General features: G+C 44.1%; 1 protein-coding gene across 1 annotated transcript in view; it reads right to left on the bottom strand.

Moving 5' to 3' along the window:
- The window catches only part of SUSD1 (sushi domain containing 1), a gene marked incomplete at both ends in the record, with an annotated part of 127,605 nt that overhangs the window by 81,409 nt on the left and 21,948 nt on the right, over positions 1-24,248 (bottom strand). The window contains 2 exons of the mRNA XM_080708912.1: positions 17,269-17,448; positions 18,309-18,461. Of these exons, the coding sequence (XP_080565038.1) occupies positions 17,269-17,448; positions 18,309-18,461 (333 nt within the window). The remainder of the gene's footprint in view (positions 1-17,268; positions 17,449-18,308; positions 18,462-24,248) is intronic.

The following is a 24,248-nucleotide window of genomic DNA, read 5'->3' as shown; positions in this document are numbered from 1 at the left end:
ACATCTGTAATCCCAATACTTGGGAGGCTGAGACAGAAGGATTGAAGGTTCAAGGCTAGCCTCTGCAATTTAGTGAGACCCTTTATCAAAATAAAATAGGAAAGCATGGGCGTCTGAGACAGGAGGATCATGGTTTGCAACCAGCCTCAGCTACTGAGTGAGGCCCTCTGCAACTCAATGAGATCCTGTTTCAAAATAAAGAATAAAAAATAGGGCTGGGGGTGTAGCTCTGAGGTAGGATGCCCCTGGGTTCCATCCCCAGTACTGCAATTAATTAATTAATTAATTAATTAAAAGCAGACTGGGGATTTAGTTCAGGGAATAGAATGCCCTTGAGTTCAATACCCAGTACTCCTTTCCCCCCCAAAAAATAAAGAAAAGTAAACAAAAAATAAGATGGTAGTAATGATTCCAAATGTAACCTATAGTACCAGCTATACCTAAAAATAGAAGAGAAAAAAAACTTACAGCTTTCTGATTTCCTCCTCAATCTATACAAAGCCAAGAAAACTAAGCACTCCTGACAACCAGGCTCTTAAAATAAAAGTATATTCATTAAGAAAAACATTCAAAATAGAGAAGATGGTACAATCTCCCTATCAACTTTTTTTTAATGGGTACTGGGGATTGAATCCAGGGGCATTCTACCTCTAAGACACACCCCCTGCCCTGTTTTATTTTTATTTTGAAACAGGATCTATTCCACTAAGTTGCTGAATGTCTCACTAAATAGCCAAGGCTGGCCTTGAACCTGCAATCCCTCATCTCAGTCTCCCAAGCACTGGGACTACAGGCATGTGTCACCACACCTGGCTTCATCAACCGTTCTTGGGCTTAGAAGCAGGTAGCTTCTCTCAGCCTTTGATACGGAATTAATAGATTTAATGGTATTGCTCTTTTTCAACTCATTACGGGTGCTGGGTCAGCTCCAGGCCCCAAGAGTTACTTTCCTAAGGGAACCTTCCCAGATTAGGGTGTCATCTGTTGTCATCGACATTGTCATAAACCCCTTAATACAGCAGTCCAACCCACCTGACCAGTCTTTTGGCTCTGAGATTAAAAGGAAGAAAGAAAAAGAGAAGAAGAAGAAGAAGAAGAAGAAGAAGAAGAAGAAGGAGAAGGAGAAGGAGAAGGAGAAGGAGAAGGAGAAGGAGAAGGAGAAGGAGAAGGAGAAGGAGAAGGAGAAGAAGAAGAAGAAGAAGAAGAAGAAGAAGAAGAAGAAGAAGAAGGAGAAGGAGAAGGAGAAGGAGAAGGAGAAGGAGAAGGAGAAGAAGAAGGAGAAGAAGAAGGAGAAGAAGAAGCGGAAGAAGAAGAAGAAGAAGAAGAAGAAGAAGAAGAAGAAGAAGAAGAAGAAGAAGAAGAAGAAGAAGAAGAAGAAGAAGAAGAAGAAGAAGGAGAAGGAGAAGGAAGGGTGGGAGGAAGAGGAATCTCCAATCAATACAGACTCAAGTTACGAGCAGTTATAGGATTAAGAATGAGGCGGTCACTTCATAAATCTCCAGTCTTTTCTATCTCTCAAGTCCCATGTTTACAAAACACAAGACCCCTCGCCCTTATCATGTTTTACCAGCATCAGCCCTTTTAAACATTACTGGCCCCAAACATTCCAAAACATGAGTATATTTGTATGTACATGAGCAGCCAACCAAACAAGTGGTTAATGTTTTATAAGAACGCTCAGTCATTGTTGACATCCCAAACATCGTCTAGTTCATGCCAGGGCTCCCTTACAGCAGGAAGTTTGATCTCTCTGAATTAGAACTTGAAAGTTGAGAATGAGCCAGCCATGGTTAGGACCAGAATCCAAGAAGAATCAACACTGAGACCCTGATTGAGACAGAAAGGTCTCAGTGTGTTACAGAAAGGGAAAACTGACCGGAGCATGGTTAGTGAGAGAGAATGAGATCAAGATAGAGAGAAAGGCTGAGCCAATGGCCTTTTAAGTTGAGGGAGAGGGGCAACTGAATCCACCGGGCGTGGTGGCACACGCTTGTAATCCCCGCGAGGCTGAGACAGGAGGATTGCGCAGGTTCGAAGCCAGCCTCAGCTGGCTTACGAGACCCTGTTTCCAAATAAAATATAAAATAGGTCTGGGAGTGTAGCCTGGAGGTAGAAGGCCCCTGGGTTCCATCCCCAGTACCACCAAAAAAAAAAAAAAAAAAGTCACACTACCAGTAAAAGATATGGCCAGTATTCAAACTGAGCTTTGTGAGAATTCAAAGTCTAGGTTCATTAAACCTGGGCAGCTTCACAATGAAGGGGACCACTGCAGGGACTAAGTAGGACTAACCTTATAGGTTGGTTACACCTGGACATAAAAGACTGAATGAAGGGCATCAGGTCAGTCGAGGAGGGTTCCATGATGATGACTCCTAACCAGTCTTATCTCTGAGAACATTCCCAGAGCAAGAGAACTGCCGGCAATGCTATGCCTCTCTCTCTGTTGTTCAAGATGCAATAAATGATATTTTTATATGACAACAACCCCTGAAGGGGGGAAACAGGCATCACTAAATTAGAAGTGTAAGTAACAAGGCAGACATTAGGTTAAACATATATCAGGATGATATAAGGGTCTTGCCTGGGTGTGGCCTGGAACATGCATCAGTAAATTAGAAGTGTAACTAACAAGGCAGACATTACTTCTCTATTTATTATCCAGCAGAGGTGAATCACACTGAAAACCTATCACACATCTCCCAATCATACCTAACAATCACACCTACCAGTCACACATACCAAACACCAAGCAGATGAGAGCCCTGTCACAGATATTCCCATCATGCTTAAGAGAGATGGTAGTCATTGCCACGCTTACTCAGACCAAATGGCACCAAAAAAAGTGGGTAATTCTGCTGGGCGTGGTGGTGTACACTTGTAATCCCAGTACTTGGGAGACAGACAGGAGGACCAAAGGTTCTTGGCCAGTCTCAGCAACTTGTGAGGCCCTCCACAACAACGTAGTGAGACCCTGCTTCAAAATAAAGAATAAAATACAACTGGGGGTGTAGCTCAGAGGTAGAATGTCCCTGGGTTCAATCCCCAGTACCACAGAAAGAAAAAAAGAGAAAGAAAGAGAGGGAGGGAGGGAGAGAGGGAGGGAGGAAGGGAGGGGAAAATGTTGGTTAGTTCCTACTAGGAAATATGCAAAAGCCAATCCAACAGAGGCCACAGCAGATAATAAAAAGAAAATTCTACATGAACCCCCAATCACACGGAAATAGACATTTAAAAAGCAGTTTAGATGCAAAAGGAAAAAAAAAATCTGCAGCGCAAATTTACACAGCATATGCATAGGGGAGTCCATGAAAGCGTGTTTCTCTGGCTAATTACATTATTAAGTAACAACCTCTGAAATGTATCAGGAATACAGTCAACTAATTATGAGCATAGCTGGGAGTTTTTTTTAACTCTCCTATTATCTGTGATTTTTATTCAGATAATCAACTTCCAAATAAGTCTCCCTAGGGGTAAAATGTGTTGTGAAAATTTATAATGTAACTGTATTTCACATCTTGAAGGCAAAATGTTTACCTGCTCTGCTAGCTTTAAATATACTACCCCTCAAAATATGTGTGTGTGTGTGTGTGTGTGTGTGTGTGTGTGTGTGTGTGTATTCTACCCAAGAAAAAAAAATTCCAGAATGAAACCCATTTGATGCAAGGTATAAAAAATTGGGGCATCTAATCAAAAACTGACTGTGAACTGGGCATGGTAGCAAACGATTGTAATCTCAGTATTTGGGAGGCTGAGACCAAAGATCACAGGCTCAAAGCCAGCCTCAGCAACTTAGTAAGGCCTTCTGCAACTTAGTGAGACTCTATTTCAAAATAAAAGATAAAATAGGACTGGAAGTGTAGCTCAGAGGTAGAATGCTCCTGGGTTTAATCCCCAGTACCACCAAAAAAAAAAAACTATCACAAATATCACCCACATCGGCTGCTGTTTATTATAAACACAATAATGTGAGTGGTGACAGATATAACACAGTAACATAAGGCTTCATCTAAGACTGGTTAAAGATCAATCAACTACAAGCTACAAAGGAAAAAAATGACCAATAATGCCTATAAGTTGTGGTCGGTATTTTGCCAACTACTAGGACAATCAATTACGGAGCCATTGCATCTACTGAAAATGATCCCCACTATCTTTCCAGAAAAACAAACAAGTTCAAGATGTTAAGCTCTGCAGAAGGGCAGAACAGGGTGAAAACCGAAGAAAACCGCATGCGAGTCAGTTCTACCAACAATATTAGAAACAGTGCTCTATCACGCCTTAGAATCAAACCAAAAGTTTACATACAACCTGGACATCAGTGGAAGGCGGGAGGTTGTTTGGGTCAATGATCCAGGCAGATTAACACCAGAATCTACACAATACTCTGTTTGTTTGTGGTGCTGGGGGTTGAATACAGGGACATTATATAAAACAAAATAAAAAGCTATATACTCAGACCTTTTTTTATTTTTATTTTTTTTTGGTGGTTCTGGGGATGGAACCCAGGGGCCTTCTACCTCCAGGCTACACTCCCAGATCTATTTTATATTTTATTTGGAAACAGGGTCTCTTAAACCAGCTGAGGCTGGCTTCAAACCTGCGCGATCCTCCTGTCTCAGCCTCCCAAGCATGAGGATTACAAGCATGTGCCACCACGCCCGGCTACACTCAGACCTTTTAATTTTATGTTTTGTGTTTTGAAAGAGGGTCTCACTAAGTTGCTGAGGCTGGTACCAAACCTATGATCCTCCTGTCTCAGCCTCCCAAGTACTGGGATTATAAGCATAAGCCACCATGCCAGGTTAGCAGGAATATTTTTAACAAAAATTTAAGATCATTCTCAAACTATCATTAAGTGGGAAGGTCTAAAATTCCTCAACTTTCACTTTATAACATTTGTTTTTAATTCAGATACTCTACTTTTAGCTAGAACATTCAAATGAATGATCCCAATGTTATATGTATGTATTTTTGTGTGGTACTGGGAATTAATCCCAGAGGCATTCTACCTCCAAGCTATACCCCCAGACCAATTTTCTTTCTTATTTGGAAACATAATCTCACTACTTTTCTGAGAACCTCACTAAGTTTCTGAGGCTGTCCTCAAATCTGTGATCCTCCTGTCTCAGTCTCTCAAGTACTAGGATTACAGGTATGGGTCAATATTATATTTTGGGGGGAAAAAAGAAACATTCATGTGCAACTCAAAGCATCAAAAACTATGACCACCTCTACAAATAGAAGATCCTTACCAGAAACATGCCGAGGACATCCTTTCATCCAGCTAACACTCATGCCTTTACCCACCTGACCTCCTCCTCTGCGGTCTCTGAAGTGTTCAGATTCTAGCTGTTTACATACCAGGCATTGCTTATTGACAGTTCAGCATTATTATGTGAGTCGGAAAATTTCCCTCCAAATAAGCTCTATGGATGTGATCTGAAGAAAATATATTGTTAGCCAAGCTAAAGCTCATGGAAGACATTGGAATACAAAATACATTAGAAAATATTTTTTTATATCTTTCTACCGCCTCAAGGGCAAATGGACTTTTTGGTCCTAATGAGCTCATTAGCTCAGTTAGAGCAGTTAATAAGCTGCTGTAGACCCTGAGCTTCATGGCAGACTAGATCCCCGTGGTTTTCCTTTGATGGCTGCAGTACTGTTTTCTAAATTCAACTTACCGCACATTGAGAAGTTATATTCCAACTCCCAACACTGATGATGATACTGATTTATCTATATATCTATAATTTAGTACCCAAATGATCCTGGAATGAGGCCTAATTATACATAGCCAAATTCAGAACATGCTATAAGATATATGAAATTGTGTCATGGATTACAGTTTCCAGCCCAATTCTTCATACCATAATACAAGTGAACATCTCAAGATTAATGTTCATCATAATGTGTGCAAGGGATATTTTAATAATATAGGATACAGGCACAACCCACATAGAACCTACTGTTTAGCAGAGAAGAGAGCACTTTGACAAAAGAAACAAATGAAGAAAGTACATGTATCGTGTTGAATTATCTGGTTCAGAACGTGAGGATAAGCTGGGCCTGGTGGTGTTCCCGGCCAGCCTCAGCTACTTAGTGAGGCCCTCCGCAACTTAGGGAGAGCCTGTTTCAAAGTAAAGAATAAAAAAAAAAATAGAGCAAGACATGTAGCTCGGAGGTAGAATGCCCCTGGGTTCCATCCTCAGACCCGCTAAATAAATAAATAAATAAATAAATAAATAAATAAATAAATAAACAAACAAATAAATAAATAGGGAGGCGGAGACAGGAGGATCACGCAGGCTCGAAGCCAGCCTCGCTGGCTTAAGAGACCCTGTTTCCAAATGAAAATATAAAATAGGTCTGGGGGTGTAACCTGGAGATAGAAGAGTTCCCAGGAACCCCAGTACCACCAAAATAAATAAATAAATAAATAATAAAAAAATAAGAGAGAGCTGGGAGGAGGAAGGCAGTGGGAAACGCCTGTAATTTCAGTATTCATAAGGCTAAGACAGGGATCGGTTCAAGGACAGCCTCTGCCACTTAAGGGAGCCTCTCAACAACCTAGAGAGACTCTGTTTCAAAAGAAATTAAAATTAAAGGGCTGGAGGTGTAGCTCAGTGGTAGAATGTCCCTGGATTCAATCCCCAGTGTCACCGAAAAGAAAAAAAAAGAACAAAATTAAATTAAAAAATAAATAAAAGGAGCCGGGCATGGTGGCGCACGCTTGTAACCCCAGCATTTAGGAAGCTGAGACAGGAGGATGGCAGGTTTGTGGCCAGCCTCGGCTACTTAGTGAGGCCCTCTGCAACTCAGTGAGATCTTGTTTCAAAAAAATAAAGAAAGAATAAAATATAGGGCTGGAAGTGTAGCTTGAAGGTAGAATGCCCCTGGGTTCCATCCCCAGTACTTTAATAAACAAACAAACAAACAAACAAACAAATAAAAGAAGACTCCTTTCCAAGTTAATTTAAAAACTCATCAGCACCCAAGCAATGAAGTTTACCTGCCACCCCTAATGTGGATGCAATCATTTATGTTACAATTCATGTCAGAACTTTTTCAAGCCCTTCTGAACTTGGTAGAGATGAGACCTTGTCCCACTTAAAAAAAAAAAAGTCTCCAAAGATGACAAGCTCACTGGGTCTGCTTGTACATGGAACCCGACTTGTGGAAAAGTACTTCGTTATTTTTCTCGGTACATGAACAAGTGGCCTAAGGTGACTCCTTTGTGAAATGGGAAATAAAACCAACCTGTTACCCTCACACTCCTCCGAGGGCTGGTCACCCCTACAGAACCGGCTCTGCACTCAATGGACTTCAGAAAACACATCCCCTCCCGACTTGAAGCGACCTGCAACCAGCCGGCGGCGAGAGCCAGGCAGCCAGTTCCAGCTCAAAGGCCTCTCTCTGCTCAGGCTTCACCAAGCACAGAGACACGCTGCCCAGCAAGGAGCGAGCAAGAAGGTCCAGAAGGCAGAGGAGAAAGACACAGCATCAGGAAAGGACGTGAAGATGAGGGGTAAAAACAGAAGCCAGGGTCTGTAGAAGGCCCACCCACAGAGAGCTGGGACTTGGGTTCAGGGCCAGAACTGTGATGCCTGCCATCAGCTGCGGCACCTTCTGAGGGGGACCCAGGGCTCCACGGGCCTCAGACACGCCAGACACTGGAGAGATCTGGAGGAAGAGGATTGCCTGGATGCTGAGGTCCCGGACTTCATGGTCCAGGGGGGGGGAAACCGACAAAAACCTTGAGAATAATCCTAAATGATGTGGGTGAAATCAGATTGGTGCTAAGACTGAGAATAGTATCAGAGGTGACATTTAAACTGATATTTGAAAGTTGAGAAGGCACTGGCTATTGCAAAAGCAGGAAGGCTCCATCAGCTGCTTTAAGGCTAAACAAAACGTGCACAGCTATGCAATGTATTTCGTGTTTTGTTTTGGTACCTGGGATTGAACCCCGGGGCATTCTACCTCTGAGCCACATTCCCAGCCCTTTATATATTTTTATTTGGAATAGAATTTCACTAAGTTGCTGAGAGTTATGCTAAGTTGAAAAGGCTAGCCTCAAATCTGCAATCCTCCTGTCTCAGACTCCCAAGTACTGGGATTATAGAAATATGCCACCATGCGTGGATTACAGTGAGACATTATTCATCTTTAAAATGGAAGAAATCGGACTTCTGGGAAGATGGCGACGGAGAAAAGCGGGGCTTATGAGCCCCGCTAACAACCAATCTCTATTACTACAAAATCAGCGCCTTTCATAGTCAGAAAACACCATCAGCAGAGAAACAAAAAAAAAAATGTGATTACAAGGGACAGAGAAAAAGAGGGCTGGAAAAATGAGACACCAGAAAGAAACCAGACCGCAGTGCTGTGGCCGAAGCCGCGGCGCGGAGCGGCGGGCGCCATCTTTCCTTGCACCACCAGGCCCCAGAGAGGAGGGGGACTCAAAATGGAGCTCAGAGCCACAGAGGAGATACGCCGGCCTCACGGTCGAGGACGCGATAGCAGTGCCTTACTGCCGGCGGCAGCGGCGAATTCACCAGACAGCACCAGACCAAGGCACTCAACAGCCGACCAGGCTCCAGAGAGGAGTGGCGGACAGCGAGCCTCGGTGAGCCACTGCGGAACAGCAGTGGATTCGGCAGATTTTTCGGCGCAGGGAGCATCTAAGGCTCCCAGTGGCTGGGCTCAGCACACCCTACAGGGACTCTGAGCAGAGCTTAAACCAGAGAACAAATACACCAGCCTCACGGCCAAGGGTGTGACAGCGGCGCCATATTGCCACCGGCGGCAACAGCAGCGAATTCACCGAGTCCACTACAGCTCCATCAGCGCACTCATCAACAGTAAGTCAAATTGCGGCCCCTAGAGGAGAAATCCCAGTACTGCACTCCCAGGAACTTGACCCAGTGGGGGAGTGGCAGTGGCAGAGATATCACACCATAGGAGAACGCCCAACCTGACACCCCCCATAGTCAAAAGCAGCCTCTATCGACTCCCTGGGTCTGAGACTCTGCCATACAATCCAGTAAAGGAGTAGTGGTGACTGAGATACCACAGACTCGAGATCCAGAGCACCTTAAGTGAAGTCTCAGTGACCCAAGGGAAGAACCCAGAGAAGGCACAAACTTCCGAAATCATGGGAAAGAGGAATAACAATTGAGCAATGAATGCCCACAACCCCACAACATCAGAACCCAATAAAACAGAAATTCAGAGATTTCTAAAGATCAAATCAGGAAAATAACTGAAGAAATAATAGAGGTGTTTCGAGAAGAATTCAGAGAGAGCCAAAAGGAGATAAAGGATGTAATTAATGAAGTAAAGGCCTCAATTCAAAGTACAAACAACCGATTAGACCACATGGAGAATAGAATCTCGCTCTTAGAAGATGAGCAATCCAAAAATGAATGCATAGTTTCTAATTTAGAAAAAAAAATCCAACAACAGGAATCTGACATTGAAGAAATATGGGCCCATTTTAAGAGAGCTAACCTAAGAATAATTAGAACAGAGGAGGGAAAAGAAGTGAAACCAAAGGGATCAACAATCTCTTCAAGGAAGTAATAGCAGAAAATTTTCCAAACATAGAGCAAGAGGTTGATACACAGGTCCAGGAAACTTATAGAACTCCCTTTAGACACGATCGGAGAAGAGGATCCCCACGCCACATAATTGTCAAAATGACCAATGTGGAAGCCAAGCAGAGAATCTTAAAGGCAACAAAAACAAAGGGCCAAGTGACATTCAGAGGCAAACCAATTAGAATCACTCCAGACTTCCCAAACCAAGTCAAGAGAGCCAGAAGGGCCTGGAGTAACATATTCCCAACTCTGAAAGAAAACAACTTCCAGCCAAAAATTTCCTACCCAGCAAAACTGTCTATCAAATTAGATGGGGAAATAAGAAGCTTCCACGACAAACAAACTGAAGGAATTTATGTCTTCAAAACCAGCGCTAGAGAAAATATTCAAAGAGATTAACTACAAAGAAGAATTAGGTAACACACACCAGAACCAGAGAAACAAGATTTTCCATCCAACAGACAACTAAGATTGGTTATCTGTGGAGATTCATTATTTATGTTAGTCTTTTACCTATCTCTAAATTGTATTGTTTGCTTTTATTGTTGCTAATTTTTAGGATTTCTAGTTGGAATATTAATATACCTTCAGATATAGCATTTGGAAATATTTTATCCCATTCTATCAGTAACTTTTAACTCTGTTTACATTGTCTTTTGATATATAATATTTTTTTTAATTCTTAGGGAGTTTGTTTACCCTTCTGTTGCCTGTACCATTGAAACCATATCCAGGAAATCACTGCCAATTCCAATGTTGTAAGGTTTAATGACCCAGATTTTCTTCTAAAAGTTTATAGTCTTAAGTTTTATATTTAGGTTTTTTATCTATTTTGAGTTAATATTTGTATATGGTGTTAGGTAAGGGTCCAATTTTATTCTTTTTCATGTAATTATTATTTTTCAACAATATTTAGTCAAAAGATTATTATTTCCTCCACCAAATGTTCGTGGAAACCTTGTCAAAAATAACTTGACAAGCCGGGCGTGGTGGCGCACGCTTGTAATCCCAGCATTCGGGAGGCTGAAACCTGGAGGATCGCGGTTCGCAGACAGCATCAGCTACTCAGTGAGGCCCTCTGCAACTCAGTGAGACCCGGTTTCAAAATAAAGAATAAAAACTAGGGCAGGGGGTGTAGCTCGGAGGTCGAATGTCTCTGGGTTCCATCCCCAGACCCGAAAAAAAAAAATAATAAAAAATAAAAAAAAAATAACTTGACAATATATGGAAGAATTTATCTCTAGGCTTTTATTTAACTCCAATGGTTTATATATCTGCCTTTATAACAGTACTACACTGTTTCAATTATTGTAGCTTTATATGGTTTGAAATCAGAAAATATACATCTTCTAGCTCTGTTCTTTTTCAAGATCGCTTTGGGTATCTAGAGTCCATATTCCATATTAGGATAGTTTTTTTTTCTGAAAAATAAATAAATAAAGGTATGATAGTTTCACCTAAAAAATATTCTCTGGTAAGAAAGAAAGCAAAAAGAAATATTGAAATGTTATCTTTAAGTCATCAAAAGCTTGGTATCAGACAAATGAAACTGCTCTGTGAGATTATCATTGTTAATTTTGGATAAATTGCTATAATACTAGATGTCAACCACTAAGCCAAGCATGGGAAGGAGGGATGGGGAGGGAACAGGGTGGGAATTGGGTAGGGGCTAATTGGGCAATCTGTGCATGTATGTCTACAAAGTTTTTTTTTTTTGTCCCATTATGATGTATGAATACAGTGTACCAATTTAAAAAAAAGTAAAAAAATAAAATAAATAAAATAAAATAAAATGGAAGAAATCAGGCCAGGCGTGGTGGTGCACGCTTGTAATCCCCGCGCTTGGGAGGCAGAGACAGGAGGATCGTGCAGGTTCGAAGCCAGGAGCTGCGCTGGCTTAAGAGACCCTGTTTCCAAATTTAAAAATATAAAATAGGTCTGGGAGTGTATCCCGGAGGTAGAAGGGCTTCCAGGATCCCCAGTACCACCAAAAAATAATAAATAAATAAATAAATAAAATGGAAGAAATCAGGCAGGGTGGACAACACTTGTAATCCCAGGATTTGGGAGGCTGAAACAGGAGAATTGTGGTTCATGGACAGCCTCAGCTACTACTTAGTGAGGCCCTTTGCAACTCAGTGAAACCCGATTTCAAAATAAAAAATAGGGCTGGGAGTATACCTCGGAGGTAGAATGCCCTGGGTTCTATCTCCAGTACCTTAAAAAAAAAAAAAAAAAAAAAAAAAACACTAAAATAGGACCAAGGGCGCAGCTCGGACCTCAAGCCCTTATTTTTTATTTTAAGGCAGGGTCTCCCTAAGTTGCCCAGGCCAGCCTCAAACATGAGACCCTTCTGCTTCAGCCTCCTGAATGGCCACAAGTAAAGGCATGGGCCACCCTGGCAGAAATGAATTCTCAAAGAAAGTGTTCAATATCAGACACACCAATGGTAAGAATTCCCAGCCTGAAAGGACGACGGACACCATAAAGGAGGGGAGCTTATCGGGAGGACAGATGCTCCCAGAGCCCTACACCTCGCCTGCCAACGTTACCATTCTCCACTGGGCTGTTCTGCGGGTAGCACGGCCGCTGTGCGGGAAGGAGAGCGCACAGGCCGCGGGCCTTTCCCAGGTCTCAGCCTTTCACAGCAGGCAGCGCACTGGTCTCCTGTCTCCTCTTGGGCTCCAGCTTTCTCAGTCCCGGTATCTACCACACACACCTGCACTCTGCATTCGCTGTCCATAACATGGTGAAAATAACTCCTCCCACCCTTGCTCCTCCTGGCTTGGTGGAAATTCAAAATCTTAAGTTGTTGAAGCTGCCGCTGTCAATTTGCATCTTTTCTGAAAATTAAAATAATAATAAGCCGGGTGTGGTGGCACATGCCTGTGATCCCAGGACTTGGGAAGCTGAGACAGCAGGATTGCAGGTTAGAGGCCCATCTCAGCAATTTAGTGAGGCTCTCAGTAATTTGGTGAGATTCTGGTTTGTTTGTTTGTTTGTTTGTTTGTTTTTTCTTGTTTTGTGGTATTGAGATGGAACCCAGGGCATTCCACTTCAGAGCCACACCCCGGGCCCTATTTTTTTATTATTTTGAAACAAGGTCTCACTGTGTTACAAAGGGCCTAAGTGTTTTTGGTTTTGCTTTCTGATAATAGCCATGCTCGCGGGGTAGGATAGCTCACTGCGGTTTTGAACTGCCTTTCCCTGGTGAGTACTGGCGTAAAGCATTTTTTCATATGCTTGTTGGACACCTCTGTCTTCTTCTGAGAAAGGTCTGTTCAGATCATTTGCCCATTTTCAATCAGCCGTTTTTCTGTAAAGTCCTTGAGTCCTCTGTATATCCTGGACGTTAGCCCCCGTCAGATGCATCGTGCGCAGGCATGTTCCCACACTGCTGACTCTCTCTACCTTGTTGATGCCGCCTTCCTTGTTATGGCACATTCTAATCCACGTTCTGCACCTTCACTGACCCACTGAAAGATTCTTAGAACTGAAATGTAGCTTAATCATTTCTTAACCTTGAGGTAATAACTATCAAAATCTGTTTAAAAGGCCAGGCAAAGTGGCATATACCTATAATTCCAGTAGTTGGGAGGCTGAGACAGAAGGATCATAGGTTCGAGGCCAGCCTCATCAACTTAGCAAGACCCTCAGCACCTCTGCCAGACTCTGTTTCAAATATAAAAAATAAAAAGGGTAGCCGGGCGTGGTGGCGCACGCTTGTAATCCCCGCGCTCGGGAGGCGGAGACAGGAGGATGGCGCTGGTTTGGAGCCAGCCGCACTGGCTTAGGAGACCCTGTTTCCAAATAAAAATATATTTATATAAAATAGGTCTGGGAGTGTAGCCCGGAGGTAGAAGGGCTTCCAGGAACCCCAGTACCACCAATAAAAAATTAAAAGTTAAAAATTAAAAAAATAAAAAGGGTGCGGGGTATAATTTGGAGGTAGAATGCCCCCTGGGTTCGGTAACCAGTACCAAAAACAAACAAACAAAAGACAATCCACCTCATTTCTAACTTAAATAAAAATCCTAGGAAACTTAAAACGCACTGATGCTTATTCGAGCTTATAAACAGCCAAAGCTATTAAAGGTAGTAGTTTCAAAGAAGAAGAGATCAAAAAGTAAAAAATCAACCAAATCGGGCATGGTGGTGCACACCTGTAATACCAGTGATTTAGGGGGCTGAGACAGGAGGACCACAGGTTGGAGGACAGCCTCAGCAATGTAGCAATACTCTCAGCAACCGAGCAAGACCCTTTTTCAAAAAATAAAATGTTTTTTAGAGGACTAGAGACATTTAGCTTGGGAGATAAAATACCCCTGGTTCAATCCCCAGTGCTACACACACACACACACACACACACACACACACATACACAATTAATGTAAACGAAAAACCAATTGTAATAAAAACAAAGAGTAGGCCCCTGGGCCCCCGACCCTGGGCAGGTGGGCAGGCGCTGGCGGGGCGCCCCTAGGTGACCCCCCTCTCCACCCGGAAGGACCCTGTAAAAAAGGAAAAGAAAAAGAAAAAAGGAAAATATCGGAGAGGGGTCAAGGAGGTGGCGGATGCCAGAATACTGGAGATGCAGACAAAACTTATCCAAATGAACTGGAATTATTGGAAAAATTCCCCGCTAAGGAGGACTGCTTCTTATCTACATTGTTAAGAATCTTGGACATCACCTGTAAGGAGAGAAACTTTAGTGGAGACCAAGGAGAAAGGCGGTGCTGAAAGCAGTCTCCGTGTTGGCAGTGAAGAATTGTATTCAGGAGAAGCAGAAATCGGAGCCTACCAACCTTATTTTTTTTTTTTTTTTGGAGAAATTACACCAAAGGTTGAATGCTACCATCGCGCATGCTTAGGAAGACTGGACAACATTCAGAGTGGAAAAAGAGCTTGGGAAAGATTTGAAATAGTGGAGGCAATGGCAGTGGCCAGTACTCAGGGGAGGCAGAGATCTGATACATTACACCTGGAACTTTTGAAGTAATGACCCCAGAGGCAGAATGCTACCACCACCACGCACCCTCGAGAATGTGGGACAAATAGTTGGGCGAAGAGGGTGCTCGGATTAGAGCCTGCCGAGGGGTGAGGCCGGCAACGGACGCAGCAAAGCTGGGATCGGAGCCTGCCGCGAAGCAAAGCCGGTGCTGGAGCCTCCGAGGCCGAGATCAGAGCCTGCTGAGGGGTTAGGCCGGTGCCGGGGCCACTGGCCGGCATCGGAGCCTTCCGTGAGGCAAGGCCGCTATTGAAGCCTCTGAGGCCGGGATCGGAGCCTGCCGAGGGGTTAGGCCAGTGCCGGGGCCAGCAAGGCCGGGATCGGAGCCTACCATGAGGCAAGGCCAGTGCTGGGGCCTCCGAGGCCAGGATCAGAGCCTGCCGAGGGGTTAGGCCAGTGTCGGGGACAACGAGGCTGGGATCGGAGCCTGCTGTGAGGCAAGGCCAGTGCTGGGGCCTCTGAGGCCGGGATCGGAGCCTGCCGAGGGGTCAGGCCGATGCCAGGGCCAGCGTGGCCGGGATCGGAGCCTGCCGTGAGGCAAGGCCGGTGCTGGGGCCTCCAAGGCCAGGATCGGAGCCTGCCGTGAGGCAAGGCTGGTGCTGGGGCCTCCGAGGCCGGGATCGGAGCCTGCCGTGAGGCAAGGCCGGTGCTGGGGCCTCCGAGGCCGGGATCGGAGCCTGCTGAGGGGTTAGGCCGGTGCTGGGGCCAATGGCCAGCATCGGAGCCTTCCATGAGGCAAGGCCATTATTGAGGCCTCTGAGGCTGGGATCGGAGCCTGCCGAGGGGTCAGGCTGGTGCCAGGGCCAGCGTGGCCGGGATCGGAGCCTGCCGTGAGGCAAGGCCGGTGCTGGGGCCTCCGAGGCCGGGATCAGAGCCCGCCGAGGGGTTAGGCCGGTGCTGGGGCCAACGGCGGCATCGGAGCCTTCCATGAGGCAAGGCCGTTATTGAGGCCTCAGAGGCCGGGATCGAGCCTGCCGAGGGGTTAGGCCGGTGCTGGGGCCAGCGAGGCTGGGATCGGAGCTGCCGCGAGGCAAGGCTGATGCTGGGGCCTCCGAGGCCGGGATCAGAGCCTGCTGAAGGGTTAGGCTAGTGCCGGGGCCACTGGCTGGCATCGGAGCCTTCCGTGAGGCAAGGCCGCTACTGAGGCCTCCGAGGCCTGGATCGGAGCCTGCCGAGGGGTTAGGCCGATGCCGGGGCCATCGGCTAACATCGGAGCCTGAAGGCCGGTGCTGGGGCCTCCGAGGCCAGGATCGAAGCCATCTGAGGGGATAGGCCAGTGTCGGGGCCAGCGAGGGCAGAACCGGGGCCTCCCATGAGGCAAGGCCACTGCTTGAGCCAGCGAGGTCTGGATCAGTCCACCGGGTAGCCAGGCCACAACTGGGGCCATCAAGAGTGGGATCGGTATTTGCAACACAGCATGCACAGAGAAATATCGCAGAAAATTAAAAGCAGATGCTTCCCCTAATCAGCAATAACTAGGAGGAAACGGGCAACAGGAAGAGGTCGAGCTATAAAAAGGGCCCTATAGTGAAGCAATTAAGGTGATCAATCAGAGGGTATGGAATAGGGGAGGATGGAGCCTCTTTAAAAAGCAGGAGGTACATAAACATATGTATCAAAGTTAATCATCAAACAAGCATGGAATTGAGGGGGGGGAGGGAATGGGATGGGGACTGGATGAGGGCTAATTGGATGATGTGTGCTTGTATATCCTCTCAAGTCTTATATTTCAATGTGATGTATGATTACAGTGCACCAATAAAAATAAATTTAAAAAATAAAAATAAAAATAAAAACAAAGAGTATAACAGAGTGATTAAAAATACAACCTTGGACACTAGAATTCCTAGACTCAAATTTCAGCTGCCCCACTAGTTGTGTGACCTAAAACAAATGACTTAAACTCTCCATTGCATTGTTCTTTCACAGAGGAATGGTCTCATTGGTAGAAGATGATCACAGCCCCTTCTCATGGGGTTAGCGTAAGGACTGAATGAATCTGCTTACATCGTGTCTAGGGCAGTACCTGGCGCTCGGTGCCGTACAAGCGCACATAGGCAGTCACACAGAACACCCAAATGCCACAGCCGTGAGGCAAGGCACCAAAACCATCTCCACACAAGTCAGAAGTGAGACAAGAACTTTCAAAGTCAACGCCACTATTTACCTTTGTGTTCTGAAAACACTGACCAAGTAGCCCATCAAGAGAGAAACAGAACTTTTTATAAATATAGAAAAACAAAAGATGGAATTATCATCATTTGTAGTTGACAAGATACTCTTACTAAAAAAAACAACTGAAAACCTACTAGTAACAAATAGGGATATGTCAGGTTTACTTAATTTATTTATAACTCCAAGGTGAAATCTAGAAAGAAATATAAAAACAATCTCAAGGTGGTATAACTGGGAGCCTGAATTTTTTTTTTTGAGGGTCTGGGGATGGAACCCAAGGGTATTCGACTGCCAAGCTACACCCCCTGCCCAATTTTGTATTCTTTATTTTGAAACCGGGTCTCACTGAGTTGCAGAGGGCCTTACTAAGTAGCTGAGGCTGCCCGCGAACCGCGATCCTCCAGGTGTCCACCTCCCGAATGCTGGGATTACAAGTGTGTGCCACCACACCCGCCTGCGAGCCTGAATCTTTTGCAAACTCACCTTGGCAAATTAACTTTGGGGTCTCCCATGTTCCTAGGGCGGTGCAGCTTGAAACTGTATCTTCTGAGACACTGAAAAATCCTTCTTTGCAACCATAACGAACCTGGCTGCCCAGCCTAGAGGTGTAATTTCCTATGATATAGCCATTTGGGACATCAGGAGGGGGGCCACAGTCTATTTCTGCAAAACAAAATTCATGTTGAATTCATCACTATATGAATGAAAATTTTCAAAATTCTCTCTTTCTCTTTCTCTTCACCTCTACCCTATTTCTCTCGCATACCCCAAGCCCTGTTTTAAGTCATTGGCTCATTTCCACATGACTTCTGGGCACGTTTCCAATGATTGTGTTGATTGACCCTCTGATCTTCCAGAGATACTAGCATCTCTATATGCACACAGCTAAAGCAAATTAGTGGTCAATCCTCATTAATATATATTAAATATATAACTAAAGAGACAGCTAGTCTGATGAAGTAAAAACTAAGAGTTGCAAAATACCTTAAGATATAATAAGTACCTTGATCATTTGTGTGTGTGTGTGTGTGGGGTACTGGGGTTCCTGGAAGCCCTTCTTCCTCCGGGCTACACTCCCAGACCTATTTTTTATTTTTGGAAACAGGGTCTCTTAAGCCAGCGCGGCTGGCTTCGAACCTGCACCATCCTCCTGTCTCCGCCTCCCAAGCGCGGGGATTACAAGCGTGCGCCACCACGCCCGGCTCTACCTTGATCATTTTTAACATCACTTTTGAGATGCTAGGCATTCCTCAGATTGGCTGTGTTTATCATCTAACATACATAGTTGATATCAAAATATATATTAACTACTAAAGTACCTGAACTTTTCTAATTTCAGCTGTTTTAACATGGCCCCTTCTATGCTGGTTAGGCTATTGTTTGCTTTATTTTGTAGGTTGTATAAGTGTGCAAAGGAGCAGATAGTCTCTACCCACACCCCCAACGCAGACCTACAAACATCGGCAAGTGATAAAGTCACAACCACACAATCTCCGCTTGAGACGCTGGATTGAGACACCCACCTGCGCATGCTGTGGCGTCTCTGGTCGGGTGGAAAGGCGCAGGCCCGTTCTTGGGCACGTATCCAGCCATACAGTGGCATTTGAAGCTCCCGTCTGTGTTGACACACCGTCCTCCAGGCCCACACAGCCCAGGCCCTTCACACTCGTCTATGTCTTGAGACCCGCCCCAAATACAGGAAAAGGAGAGAAAAGTGGAAAGAGAAAAGAAGACACATTGGGTCAGCCTTTTTTTTTTCAAAATCTCTACCTATTCTTATAAGTGGATATCTGTTTCCAATTTTATCATCAATTTTCTTTTATTCCTTAAGGTTTCTTCCCGTATAGTCTCCACATAATAAGTACCGAAAGCATGGGCAATGCTCAATCAATACTTGGCAGTATGTTCTAGAAATTCGCAAAACCAACATCCATCCTTAGTTCACTAATATTCAACAAAAAGAACTCAACCTGGGCGTGGTGGTGCACACCTGGAATCCCAGCTACTCAGGAAGTGGAGGCGGGAGGATCGCAAGTTCGAGGCCGGCCTGGCAACTTAATGAGACCCTGTTTCAAAATAAAACATAGGAAAGGCTCATAGAAGTATAGCGCAGAGGTACAGCACTTGCCTAAAATGTGCAAGGCCGCCGGGCGTGGTGGCGCACGCTTATGATCCCCGCGCTTGGGAGGCTGAGACAGGAGGATCGCACAGGTTCGAAGCCAGCCTCAGCTACTTAGTGATGGGCTTTCAGCAACTTAGTGAGACCCTGTTTCCAAATAAAATATTTTTAAAAAGGTCTGGGAGTATAGCCCAGAGGTAGAAAGCCCCTGGGTTCCACTCCCAGTACCACCAAAAAAAAAAAAAAAAAAAAATGTGCAAGGCCCTGGATCTGATCCCTAGTACCAAAAAGGTGGGGGTGGGGGTGGCGGCAGGGGGAGTTTGAGAACACAACAGTGAAATCTTTTTTTTTTTTTACATTCCTATCTATAACATACACAGATGTATCCTTAAAAAGTATGTTTTCTTTAATTATATGTAACAAACATATTAATTAGAATAATGGGACTTCCGGGAAGATGGCGACCGAGAAAAGCGGGGCTTAAGAGTCCCGCTAACAACCAATCTCCATTACCACAAAAAGAGCGCCTTTCATAGCCAGAAAACACCATCACCAGAAAAACAAAAAAAACCACCAGGCTCCAGAGAGAAAGCGGACTGAGAACAGAGCGCAGGGCCACAGAGGAGACACACACGCCCGAGGACGCGGCAGCAGCGCCATACTGCCGGCAGCAGCGGCGAACTCAGCGGACGGCTACAGCAAGCCGAGGTAAGCCGATGCGGAACAGCCAGGCGGGATCTTTCAGCGCAGACAGCATTTAAAGCTCCCAGTGGCTGAGCTCAGCACACGCTGCAGGGATTCAGAGTGAAAATCAAAACCAGAGAAGAAAAAATACGCCAGCCTCATGGCCGAGGGCATGGCGGAGGCGCCATATTGCCACCGGCGGCGGCAGCAGCAGTGAATTCACCGAGTCCAGTACAGCTACATCTACGTACTCAAGAACAGTGAGTCAAATTGCGGGCCACAGAGGAGAAATCCCAGTATTGTGCCTCCTGGGACTTGACCCAGTGAGGGAGTGGTGGTGGCAGAGATATCACACCATAGGAGAGCGTGCAACCTGGCACCCCCCATAGTTTAAAGCAGCCTCTATCGACTCCCTGGGTCGGAGACTCTGTGATACAACCCAGTAAAGGAGTAGTGGGGTCTGAGATAATACAGACTCGAGATCCAGAGAACCTTAAGTGAAGCCATAGTGACCCAAGGGAAGAACCCAGAGAAGGCACAAACCTCCGAAATCATGGGAAAGAGGAATAACACTGAAGTAATGAATGTGCACAACCCCACAACATCAGAACCTGATAAAACAGAAAATCAGAGATTTCTAGAAGATCAAATAAGGAAAATAACTGTAGAAATAATAGAGGTGCTTCGAAAAGAACTCAGAGAGAGCCAAAAAGAGATAAAGGATGCAATTAATGAAGTAAAGGCCTCAATTCAAAGCACAAACAACCGATTAGACCACATGGAGAACAGAATCTCGCTCTTAGAAGATGAGCAATCCAAAAATGAATGCATAGTTTCTAATCTAGAAAAAGATATCCAACAGCAGGAATCTGACATTGAAGAAATATGGGCCCATCTTAAGAGAGCTAACCTAAGAATAATTGGAATAGAGGAGGGAAAAGAAAGTGATACCAAAGGGATCAACAATCTCTTCAAGGAAGTAATAGCAGAAAATTTTCCAAATATAGAGCAAGAGGTCGATACGCAGGTCCAGGAAACTTATAGAACTCCCTTTAGACAGGATTGGAGAAGAGGATCCCCACGCCACATAATTGTCAAAATGACCAATGTGGAAGCCAAGCAGAGAATCTTAAAGGCAACAAAAACAAAGGGCCAAGTGACATTCAGAGGCAAACCAATTAGAATCACTCCAGACTTCCCAAACCAAGTCATGAGAGCCAGAAGGGCTTGGAGTAACATATTCCAAACTCTGAAAGAAAACAACTTCCAGCCAAAAATTTCCTATCCAGCAAAACTTTCTATCAAATTAGATGGAGAAATAAGAAGCTTCCATGACAAACAGAAACTGAAGGAATTTATGTCTTCAAAACCAGCGCTAGAGAAAATACTCAAAGAGATTAACTACAAAGAAGAAATAGGTAACACTCACCAGAACCAGAGAAACAAGAGTTTCCATCCAACAGACAACTAAGATTGGTTATCTGTGGAGATTCATTATTTAAGTTAGTCTTTTACCTATCTCTAAATTGTATTGTTTGCCTTTATTGTTGTTAATTTTTAGGATTTCTAGTTGGAATATTAATATACCTTCAGATATAGCATTTGGAAATATTTTATCCAATTCTATTAGTAACTTTTAACTCTGTTTACATTGTCTTTGGATATACAATATTTTCTTTTATTTTTTAGGGAGTTTGTATATTCTTCTGTTGCCTGTGCCATTGAAATCATATCCAAGAAATCACTGCTAATTTCAATGTTGTGAGGTTTTATGACCCAGATTTTCTCCTAAAAGTTTATAGTCTTAAGATTTATATTTAGGTCTTTTATCTAGTTTGAGTTAATACTTATATGTGGGATTAGGTAAGGGCCCAATTTTATTCTTTTTCATGTAATTATTATTTTTCAACAATATTTAGTTAAAAGATTATTATTTCCACCACCAAATCTTCGTGGAAACCTTGTCAAAAATAACTTGACAATATAGGGAAGAAGTTAGCTCTAGGCTTGTATTTAACTCCAATGGTCTATATATCTGCCTTTAGAACAGTACTACACTGTTTTAATTATTGTAGCTTTATATGGTTTGAAACCAGAAAATATACATCTTCTAGCTTTGTTTTTGCTTCGAGATTGTTTTGGGTATCTAGAGTCCATATTCCATATCAGGATAGATTTTTTTCTGAAAAATAAATATATGATAGTTTCACCTAAAAAAACAGAAAAAAAATATGCTCTGGTAAGAAAGAAAGCAAAAAGAAATATTAAAATGTTATCTTTAAGTCATCAAAAGCTTGGTATCAGACAAATGAAACTGTTATGTGAGATTATCATTTTTAATTTTGGATAAATTGCTATAATACTAGATGTCAACCACTAAGCCAAGCATGGGAGGGAGGGATGGGGAGAGAATGGGGTGGGGATCGGGTGGGGGCTGACTGGGCGATGTGTGCATGTATGTCTACAAAAGTTTGTATCCAACTGTGATGTATGAATACAGTGCACCAATAAAATAAAATTAAAAAAAAAAAAAAAAAAAAAGAATAATGGACTAGAAGGTAGGAGATCGTCTCGATTTGAATCTTGCGCTTGCCAATTTCTCCTTGTCTCTTTAATCATTTCATACCTCTATGTTGTCAGGTAACAGTGAAATCTTAAAAACCAAAAATGAATTATGAATACAAAAAAAGGACCTCACTAGAGACATTGAATGATAGATTAATTACTGCCAAAAAATAACAAACAAAACAGAAATTTGCAAATTAAAGTGTGAGAAATTCTCCAAAAATATAGAAAAAATATCTAAGATGGAAATATGGGACAAAAGAAAAAAGTTATAGAGACAGATCCCAAATGTTCAATTTAATTCCACTCAAGAGGAATTGCAGAAGAAAAGAAAGTGGATATATAAGAACTACTGTCAAAGGGAAAACAACCCTCTGCCTATACATCCAAATACAAACGTGTGTGTGTGTGTGTGTGTGTGTGTATGTGTGTGTGTATGTGCGTGTAGGAGAGAGAGAAGAAGAGACAGAGACAGAAAAACTAGAAATTAAACCCAGAGGCAGCCTTCCTCGGAGCTGCACCAACAGGCCTATTTTGCTTTCTATATTTTGAAATCGGGTCTGAGTTCCTGAGGCTCTCACTAAGTTGCTGAGGCTGCCTAGAACGTGCGGTCCTCCTGTCTCGGCCTCCCAGTAGACTTAAGGAGACACAGTCACGAATACTGAAAAACGAAAGTCATTCTCCTGCAAGAAACATAGGGCATCGGCTAAAAAATAAAACTGGCCACAGACTCTGGAAGAACGCTAACCACAGCTTCTCCCACTGCCTTTTTTTGTTTGTTTGTTTTGTTTTTTTGGTGGTACTGGGATTCCTGGAAGCCCTTCTACCTCTGGGCTACACTCCCAGACCTATTTTTACATTTTTATTTGGAAACAGGGTCTCCTAAGCCAGCGCCCGCGGCTGGCTTCGAACCTGCGCGATCCTCCTGTCTCCGCCTCCCAAGCGCGGGGATGACAAGCGTGCGCCACCGCGCCAGCTTCCCACTGCCTCTTTTAAACCCCCTCACCCACCTCCAGGTTCTGGGGCTCCCTGGTCCTACCCCCAATCTTTGCATGCCCCACATGCAGAATTCCCACCTCCTCCACCTCCCTACCCCCGGGTGGGAAAGGCAGGGATGTGGCTGATAGGTGGTAGACTTTGACAGCCAGGTATGGACCACCTAAGAACCTCAGAATCACCAGGACCACACTGTGCAGGCTCTAGCGGAGGCAGATCTGTGGAGACAGGCAGAGGACTTGCAGTTGCCTCAGCCAGCAAGAGGCAGAAAGCAGGGAGACAGTGGGTATGGGGTTTCTTTTAGGGGAGGAGAAAATCTTCTAAAATTAGTGGTAATATTTCTGTAACTCTGAATATACTGACCACCACTGAATTGTAGACTTTAAATAAATACCTTTTAGGGCACATGAACTACATCTCATTGAAGCTGTTATTTTATTTTATTTTATTTTATTTTGCAGGTCTGGGGATGGAACCCAGGAGCATTCGACCTCCAAGCTACACCCCCTGCCCTATTTTTTATTCTTTATTTTGAAACCGGTCTCACTGAGTTGCAGAGGGCCTCACTAAGTAGCTGAGGCTGTCCGCGAACCTAGATCCTCCTGTCTCAGCCTTCCGAATGCTGGGATTACAGGCATGTGCCACCATGCCCGGCTGAAGCTGTTATTTTATAAAGAGGATCTGAGCCGGGCGTGGTGGCGCACGCTTGTAATCCCCACACTTGGGAGGCAGAGACAGGAGGATCGTGCAGCTGTGCATGCTGGCTTAGGAGACCCTGTTTCCAAATAAAAATGTAAAAATAGGTCTGGGAGTGTAGCCCGGAGGTAGAAGGGCTTCCAGGAACCCCAGTACCACCAAAAAAAAAAAAAAAAGAGGATCTGGGGTGTAGCTCAGTGGCAGAGCGCTTGCCTGGCAGGCATGACGCCCTGGGTTAGATTCCCCAGCACACAAAAATAAATAAAAATAAGAGCCATTCTGAATCCCACGGAATAAAAGAAAAAGAAACCTCGTGAGAAAAAGGAAGGCTAACCCATGAGGAAGAGACCCACCCTGACCCCAGACTTCACCTCTGACCCACAAAATGCTACACAGCGATGAA

This window comes from Muscardinus avellanarius, assembly GCF_963383645.1.
Source record: "Muscardinus avellanarius genome assembly, chromosome: 13".
Lineage (NCBI taxonomy): Eukaryota > Metazoa > Chordata > Mammalia > Rodentia > Gliridae > Muscardinus > Muscardinus avellanarius.
Note: the sequence above shows the minus strand (reverse complement) of the source record. Positions and strands in the feature narration are given on the sequence as shown.